Source organism: Phodopus roborovskii, unplaced genomic scaffold, assembly GCF_943737965.1.
Source record: "Phodopus roborovskii unplaced genomic scaffold, PHOROB, whole genome shotgun sequence".
Lineage (NCBI taxonomy): Eukaryota > Metazoa > Chordata > Mammalia > Rodentia > Cricetidae > Phodopus > Phodopus roborovskii.
In genome coordinates, this window is record NW_026126482.1 from 11,445,980 (window position 1) to 11,455,369 (window position 9,390).

Consider the following 9,390-nt stretch of genomic DNA (forward strand, 5'->3'; position numbering starts at 1 on the left):
TTAGTTGTCTGAGAAACCTGTGCTGTGTCTGGAGAACGGGGGGGGGGGGTGGGGGTGGGTGGGGGCCTCAGCAAAACAGTGGGAAGAGACGAACACAGAACTGTGAAGAGAACCAAGGGCAGAGTAAAGTCACCTGCAGACTGCAGGTTTAGAATTGACAGGACACCTCCAGTTCTGTTTACCATACATGCCCGCACACCCAAGCCTTGCTCACTAGTGTTTACTGTTCTAGTGCAAGTCACCCTTGTTAATCTAATCAGGGTCTTTTAGGAGAGGGCAGTCAAGACAGCGTTTCTCAGTGTCGCCCTGGTTGTCTTGAAAAAGGACGGAATTCGCCTTGATGACTTTAAAGGTTGTGTGTCACCACTGCCCAGCCTAATCAGGGTCTTATGTTACATTTCTCATGGCAATCTACTAATGTGTCTATACTTAATTTCCTGGCCGACAAAAAGACAGCAGATGTAAACATATGGTGTTTCAGTGCCCCCCCCTTTGGTTTTTCAAGACAGGGTCTCTCTGTAGCCCTGGCTGTCCTGGAACTTTGTCTCTGCCTCATTAATGCCAGGATTAAAGATGTGCACCCCTCCCCCCATCCCAATGCTTCCTCAGTTTTCTCTGAAACCACTGGTGTTCTGTAGACATTGTGGGCTTTTCTGTTCACTTGAAGAATTCAGTTATCTGGGAAACAATACCAATAAAGTGAAAGTCTATTTTGACTTTAATAGGTTAAATATCCCCAGTAAACTGGGCGGTAGTGTACGCCTTTAATCCTTTTTTAAAGTATGTTTATTTCTTCCAGGGCTAAAATGATTGAATGAGTCAAGTCAAATTTCAACAGTGATAAATGCAACATACAAACTTTATTTAACAAAAGTAACAGGTAAAGTAAAACAGGCACTACTTATATTAAGAAAAAAAACTACAAGAAAATTTATCTTTAACAACTTAAAATAACCTACTTGCAGTTGCATTTAACTGAGCTCTGTTGCTGTGAAGAATACAGCTCATGCACAGGTATGGGTGAAAGATTTGTACACTTTTCAAGTATTCACTGAATACTACCTTATATACACATATACATTAAATTGAAAAAGATTAGGCGATCCCAGCTGCATTTCATTTTTGTTGTTCTTTTGGAAGAGGTCGTCTAAAGAGAAGAATATGCGGCTCTGTGGAAAGGAAATATTCATCATTAAGTTTCATGCCAACAACTAGTCACTATTAAGTGTTTAGTCTCAATATAACAAACACCAAACACAGGCAAACTATCTCATAATAGCTTTGCTCCACTGTTTAGATCTTTAGTTTATTCTGGAGAGAATGGCTTCTACCTGCAAAATCTCATTCCCAGTGAAAAGATAAATGTGAAACCAGTATCTCATCCAAAGTAGCTATTGGATCTCATGCTAATGCACTTCAGAAAAATCAATGTTGAACATATGTATGGCATAGAATGGCTGTATATGGTGGTGGGAGTATTTGCCTAGCAAATACAAAGGTCTAATTTTAGCACACAAAACAAGCCATCAGAAAGCAAGGCGTGGTGTATTCCCTGCATTTAGCTAAGAAAAGATGGAACATTTAGACTCTAGGAAGACTTTAATTCCAAAAGATAAAGATAACTAAACCAGGAGTCGACCTAATACCTCCCAATTCAATGTGAGAAAGGCTGGGAATCTGTAGTTAAGTTCCTCCATTGCTTTAGTAGGGAGAATCTTTGAACTCTTAAATATGTGTCATATCCCTTGAAAGTTTTAACACAGACTCAAGACTTTAATAACAATATTGTTTTTCTTTACATAATATCTAGAAAACTGGTTAATATCATACACTAGCCTAAGAGACTTCTATTTAGTCAATATTTTATAGCAAAGCTTACCTGGCTCATGAATCATGTAATGAACCCAACCTAGACTCTGTTGGACACCAAGTCTCCTCCACTCCTCTTCAGACATTAGATGAGTTTTTGGTACTTGTTTGGAGAGTTCTCTGGGAAGCATGACATGCCTGTCAAAAAAGATTGAGCCAAAGATTAGTGCTGTGTCTTCCCACCATTATCACTTTATACTACCATGGAGACAAATACATTTTGAAGGGTTGGTCCTCAAAACAGATTTCTCTAAAGCAACTCTAGATTACAATACTATTTGTATCAATCTTGGGTATTCCCTATAACTTATACTTCTGGCTTTTGAGGGCTTATGTTCAAGTATTAGGCCAATAGTAAGCTGCACAGAAATGAAAGGCATTTTACTCTTTAGAGTATTTGCTATTGAGTAATATTTCAGGAATAGTCACCCTCTTCTAGAGTTTCTTTTGATCATGAAACAACTCTTGGTCTACAAAATATAGGCAGAAAATTCTGAGATGCATACTATAAGAAAAAGATTATATCAAAGTTAAAAATATAGCCACTTTTTCCTGTTAGATACAGACTGATGGTATCTGGACAGCTACAGCAGCAGCTAAAGCCAGAGGTAATTATAATAGTGAGTTACACAGGTAAGAGTTAAGGAAAGAGACTAGCCCCAGGATTAGTAGTCATCTCAACCTGGGATTACTAAAGGAGGGGGAAGAATGGGCAAGACGATGTGTTTTCTGTTACACAATACTAGATCTGCAGTATATACAAGTTCTTGTATATATAGAAGTGTTTTACGAGGAGAGGGCATTCTCCTTCCTGTTGAGCAGGTTAGCCTCAAATTCCTTATGTTTTTGCCTTAGGCTCCCAAGTACTGCAATTTACAGAACTTCGTACAATACCCACCCAGTCAATTTGTTTCTTTCTAATGAATTGACCATTAGATTTCCAAATTTCTGAAATGGCCAACAGACCATAGGAAGACATTTCTTTAGGCTCCTGCTTGAAACCAACAGCTCCATCAAACTGCCAGCCTTGATTCAGGGCCAAAACAAATACATACAATTTTAACAAATATATGTACAAACAAATCTACACTCTTACCTGAATAGAGCATTTAATTATCACAAAGTATCTTTTTCTAAAACCTTGATTGTCAGCCTCATTTTACCCTTTCTGGTACTAAGTTTATGCAAAGTTAGTAATTAGTAATTTTTAATCACTTTAAGTATGAGACAGAGATTCAAGAAGTGCAATTCAGTTCTGGTTTTTGGACCTGGGATAGCTCAATCCATAACCCTTTCTATGAGCCAATTGTCCACAACAAGGATTTTAGGCTGTGGCTTATTATTTGAATGGAAATAATCCTGAAAACTTAAGATAAATGACTCCAAAATTATGCTTACTACCATGGCATACCCCCTAGACATTTCCAGGCAACTATATAACTGTCCTTACTCAAACCAGTTACCATTTCCTTAAAATACTACTTAATATTTTTGTTATTTGATGCTACACAGATCATAGTGGAGGCAAGGACTGCCAAATTTCAGGGCACCTCATAACTATTTTGTCTTTCTGTGTAACCCAGGGAGATCTCCACAGCTTCATCCTAAATATCCAGTTTTTAAGACTGTACAAAATACCCTGTGTTGCAAAGGTAAACGTGATGCCTATCTATTTACTTTCACAAATAACACAGGCAGATCTCTATGTTCCCTTCTGTAAAGACAGACTCCAAAGAGTTATGGTGGTGTGCATCTTTACTCCTACGACTTGGGAGGCAGATGCAGCCAGGTATCTGTCTAGAGACACCCATAATCTCAGCTACTGGGAAGATTTAGTTAGGCAGAACGGTAAGCTTGAAAAGCCATTTAATCTGTACCTGGTTCCAAAATAAGCCTCCTGCGCTCTCCATTCCATTCCTAATACAGCAGCGGTAGGAGACAACTTCTAAGTTACACTGTAATAAATTACTTTGGACAGGCCAGCAGCAGCTTCCAAATACAAGTACAACTTACAGCACAAGTTTAAAAATGAGCTCACTCTGGCAATTATGTCCTAAAATGTATACAAGCCCATAAGCCTGTATGCTAAACACTTGGAATTATTTGCAAAATTTAGGAAAGCAGTAAAAACCACTCTCTCTTGATTATTGGATATCCCCAAGCTGGGATTTGGGTTACTGTAACTATCGAATATTGTGCCAGCTGGCTCACAAGGTTATAATTACTATGTAAAAACATTAAAATTTATAGTTTAAAAAAACCCACGAGAGTTTCCTAGTTAAAAGCATTCAAGTTCAAATATTACTAAATCGTAAAACAGATTAGAGAATGTTTTCCAAGAGTGAGGATTTCTTAACTAGGGGCGTGAGAAAATTGTGTGTGGGGTGGTCCACTCTCTCAAAAGAATGTCTTATTTCTCAAAAAGCATGCTGGCGACTAACCTAAAAGGGCAGCAGACAGAAAACACGGTCACTGTTTGGCCAAGGGCGGCATTAGATTTTACCCACCTGGGTATTTTGACCGTGTCCCAGAATGCAACGCTCTAGTCCCAACCTAGTTAGGACCCAGCGGCGGAAAGGCCTTGAGACCACACCCCAGGTCAGCACGAATTTAAAACAGAGCCGACTCTAATCATCCCCCTACTTCCCACAATCTATTTGCTTACTACAGTACTTTCTAGAGCGTCTCTGGGTTCAGAACCCGAACTCCCTCAACAGCCCCACACCAGGCCAAAACACAGGAGCAGTTGAGGGTAATGGGGAGAGGGGGGAGACCCAAAACCTTCCCGGGGCAACCTCGAGTTTCCAAGCTGCCCTCGAAGCTCTAACAAGGCCCCGAGTGGCTGCGTCTGTCGAGCTACTCCAACAGACACTCGCAAACCGCGGCCCGCGCATCTCCCCGCACTTCCCCCTCCGGGCCAGACCGGGCGAGCGCCGGGTGCGGTGGCGAACCCCCGGCTGAGGCGCTGCCGAACGAGCCATCGGACTCCGCAGCTCCTGCGAACCCCAAAGGGCGCGGCCGGAGGCCTCTAAGGGACCCCCGAGTCCCGCCCGCCGGGCCTGCCCTCCCGGCGCGGGCCTCCTCCGCAGGCGCTCTCACCGGTACTCGTAGTGCTCGTCGAAGTACTTGTCCGAGTAGTAGATCTGCTTGTGGGCCATCCTGCCGGCGCGCGGAGGAGAAAACGGGGGCAGGGAACGGGTCGCAGGGAGCTCCACGTCCGCCCAGGGCCGGCGCAACGACTCGAATGAGGCCAACGACCGCAGGCCCAACGCTCTGGATTTGAATCGGACAGCCCGTCGCCGATTGGACGGAATCACTAGCCAATCACGTTCCACGCCGCCCGCGAGGACAGGTAACCAATCAGGGACGACGAGGGCGGGAGTAAGGATGGCACGGCGCCGCGCTGGGGAGCGCCCGGCCATTCCCTAGGGTTACGAAAGAAGGGCGGAGCCGAGTCGTTACGGACCGCATGGCGCGTGCGCAGTGGTTTAGAAGTGGCCGTTGGGTGGGCGGGTCCGGGGTGAGGTATCGCGGGGTTTGCGGCCCCAGCGGGGCTGCGAGCTTCACCCGCGCGGCGGGAGCGGGCTGTGGGTGGCTGGGGTCGGTGGGTGGTGAGGAAGGTGGCCCGGGCAGCGGGCTGTCCCGCTCTTCCTGCCCGGCACGCGGAAGTGAGCGAGTACCGCTGGCGGCCGCTCTGCCGCCCCACGCAGGGACAGCCCAGGTGTGGAAACTTCTGGGCGTAGGCTGCCCTCCGCCGCCCCACGCTGCAACGCTAATTACTGGCCGGTGCCAGCTTAAAACGAAGCGCTCGTGTAAAACTGTTACTGGAAGAAAACGTGCCAGGATGTAGGTAGAGATTTGATGAAGCAAGTTACAAAAAGCCGTTATTTTCTGCGGTGTCAGACTTAACGTTCAATTCAGTTTTGTGCGAATTGTTAGTCGCAGTACCATGCGGAGCATAACGAGCCTCTCCCCCCCCCCCCCAACCCTCCGCGACCTGTCTGCTTTGATCTGGTGGGGCTGCTGGGGTAACAACTCTACCCTTGAGGCATGGTGGCCTACGCCTTTAATCCTTGTACTCTCCAAGATCTTTGACGGGTGTGACCCTATCCCAAACAGTAAACACGGAAGACAACAGGTCAGGTAGCCTCGCTGTTGCAAACTTAGTATGGTGTTGATCAGGTTAATGCGTAGTCAGTCACTCCAAGGACAGTTTTCCTAACTTCACTTGGCCTTGGGTTAAAAACTGAGCACAAGGTCTTCTCACTTGTTTTGTTTTTCGAGACAGGGTGTTTGTTTGTTTTTGAGACAGGTTTCTCTGTATTGCTTTGGAGCCTGTCCTGGAACTCGGTCTCTAGAACAGGCTGGCCTCACAGAGATCCATCTGCCTGCCTAGTGATGCGCTACCACCGTCCTGCTGTGTTGTAACTTCTTATACTGCTTAAAAGTTTTGTTGTTAGCACTAAAATAATAAAGGTGCTAATTGCCTCCCGAAGCTATCATATGTGACTGAAATTTCAACATGTGACTATGAGGGGGACATAAATATCAGTTCCTTAACGCGCAAATCCTTGAGTTCTGAGTGTCTTGTTCTGAGAGGTCTTCCTTAATATCTGGAAATACCTTGCTTTTCCAAATAGTCTCTATTGACCGAATCCTTTAGGTTTCCTGCCCACCATTTACTGCACATTTGCCTACTTGTTGTTTCCCGTCTCTTCATGCAACGAATGTAGGTAGCATATTTATTTTATTCATTACTCATGCTTAGGGCATATTAGAGTCCCTGTGCATGGTGAATACTCAATAATGAACTTGTAAAAAAATAATTTAAACTGTCAGCATAGGGATATATTCCAAAGTAGGCATAATAATGTACTGTGATGGTAAAGATGTGAACAAACTATTAAAGGAGAGAAAGTTGCTAGCTAAATAGAATGTGGGAAAGGAAAGGAAAGCTTCATAAGGGATGTATTTTGAAAGAAAGTAGCCAGAGCTCAGGAGGCGGAGGCAAAAGGATTGCTTAGAGTTCAAGGTCTCCCAGGGTACATAGTACCAGTCAGCCATGATTAGGTAGTGAGATCATGTTCTCAAGAAACAAACGAGGCACTTTTCAAATACAGAGCATTGCAATCCACTCCTCTATACCAATGGCTCAGGGTTAGTGATTAACATTTTGCTTATGTTTCACTCATTTCCTTCCCTCAGCCCCTCATACCTTTTTTCTTTTTCCCTTTCGGAACATAGTCTAACACGATGTAGTCTGGGTTGGCCTTGAACTCATGTTCCTCCTGCCCAATTCTGGAATTACAGGCAAGTACCACTGTGCCTAGCTTCAAGAAACATACCTACATACCTTTATCATATAAGGAGATCTGGAATGTTTTAATATTATATGCTAAAAATCATGGTCAGCAAATATATTTCTAACAGTATCACCGTGTAATTTACCACATAAAGCAAAAAAGAAATGTTAGTATCTTAATAGATGGAGAAAATAATACAATTCACATACTTATAATTCAAACTCAGCAAATCTGCCAGGCACTGATTAATCTACTCAGAAAGTAGAAGAAAGGGGAAAACTTGTTAACTGGTAGAGTATCCATAAAAATACAATAATTCTTATGAAGAAGCATTAGAAGTATCCCTTAAATTTTTTATTAGCAGCAGGAAATGCAGCTGGACATTGCAGGCAAGTGTATCCTCAGTCCCTTTCAGAATAATCACAGGGCCTCTTCTTGTGTCCCTGTGTCCTGGACATCTGCCTCAGTAATGGATTTCGGAATGAGAACGTAGACTTGAAGAGAGTCAGTTGGGGGTGACTGTGTTCACCCAGTGGAGTAGTCTAAAGTAACATTTGATTGCCGAGGCTAGTCCTTAGGAGGCATACCAGCTTCTAGTTTCTCCCTCTTGGAGGACTTTCTTCAGGAATGCTTTCATCAGGAAGACATATAGAGAACAAATTTGACTAGCCTTTAATTAGTACCAGCTGCCAGGAACACAGCACAAACCAAGAGAAAGAAGCAGTGGCCCAATTCTGTGAGGGCCCAAGTTCAAATCTCCAGCACCCATGTGAAAAGCCAGGTGTGGCCATGAACAGCTGTAACCCAGCACTGTAGGAGGAAGGAAGGGGCGGAGACAGGAGGATTGCTGAGGCTTGCTTGCCTCTAGCTGGTACCAGGCTCATACAGAGACCTTGTCTCAAAGGAACACAGCCAAGAAGAATTGAATAGCATCCTCTTTTGGTCCCCATATAAACACACACACACACACACACACACACCAACTGAAAAGATAGCTCCCTGGATTAAGTTGTTTGCTACTAACCCTGACAACCTGAGTCTAGACCAAAGAAGCCATCGGTGAAAGGAGATAATTGACTCCACAAAGTTGTCCTTCACTCAGGCCTTAGCACATCCCCCTCCTGAGAGATAAATTTAAATACATAAAAACAATTAAAGTTCTTTCTAGGTACATATATGTTCATTAGTATGTGAGTCAGATTGGCTCATTACCATTAAATTAATTGCTGATGTGTGGTGTATGGGTCATTAATTATACAAAATGTATGGGTTGTTAATTATACAAAGTTGTTTGGTGTATGGGTTGTTAATTATACAAAATTTGCATACCTGTTTATCATACTTGTTACTTTGCTCATATTCACTTCACTATTACTTTTGAGACACAGACTACTTTACAAGATGCAATTTTAAGAGAAATGGTATGTTTAACTGAAATAAATTCATACCATTTAACAGCAAGTGGACTTAACTTTGCTTCGTTGTACTTCCCCTTCTCAAAGTCTGGCATAAAGTCTACATTGGCCTCATCAAATGAATTGTACTGGTTTTCCTCCTTTTTAGTATTCAGACCAACTTGCTTAGAGATGTAGCTTACTGGTTTTATGTTAACAATATAGCTCATTTTTTTTTTCTTTTTTGATTTTGTTGAGACAGGATGTCTAAGGAGCTGTGGTCATCCTGGCACTGTGGTTACATCCATTTTCCTCCGCCTCCTAAGTTCTAGGACACATAATGGTATGTGTCAGCACTTCTGGCTCAGCTCAAAAATGTAATGATCTCTTCCAATACCTTTCAAATGCTACAGAGGTTGGAAAACTTGGAATGTTCCACGGATCTCATCACACCAGAGAGTCTGTCTGTACATGTTAACTGTCCAAAGGCTGCTTCTACAACAAATTAAGCATAAAGATGGAGAAGGGAGCTAAAATAGTTTTTAATTGTTACCTAACAAACTACCTCCTAACAGTAATGACTTTAAATAGATTTTCCCCCTTTCATAGCGGTCTGTCTTGCTGAGCCATCTCTCCTTTCCAAGAAGAAGCTTCTTAAAAAATAGAGCTCTGATTTTTAATAAACATTATCTGAACAGTAGGAAAAAACTTCATAGACACTCCAAATGATCCATGGCCAACATATGGAGAGCTGTCCATATGTCTACTTTAAAATTGGAAACTGTTAAGATGCCTGTTGTTGCTGAGGGCAAATATGATCACAT

At 43.0% G+C, this 9,390-nt stretch overlaps 1 protein-coding gene and 1 non-coding gene across 2 annotated transcripts; both read right to left on the reverse strand.

Moving 5' to 3' along the window:
* Positions 1-841: 841 nt before the first annotated feature.
* Positions 842-5,133, reverse strand: Cks2 (CDC28 protein kinase regulatory subunit 2). The gene is made up of 3 exons (XM_051194087.1): positions 4,969-5,133; positions 1,880-2,007; positions 842-1,169 (listed from the first exon to the last, which is right to left on the reverse strand). Exons 1-3 carry the CDS (start codon positions 5,025-5,027, stop codon positions 1,117-1,119), a joined length of 240 nt encoding a protein of 79 aa, XP_051050044.1. The 5' UTR covers positions 5,028-5,133; the 3' UTR covers positions 842-1,116.
* LOC127229449 (small nucleolar RNA SNORA2/SNORA34 family) lies at positions 2,775-2,911 on the reverse strand. Its single transcript, XR_007835139.1, has one exon. It is a non-coding gene; the product is annotated as a small nucleolar RNA SNORA2/SNORA34 family (small nucleolar RNA).
* Positions 5,134-9,390: the final 4,257 nt, after the last annotated feature.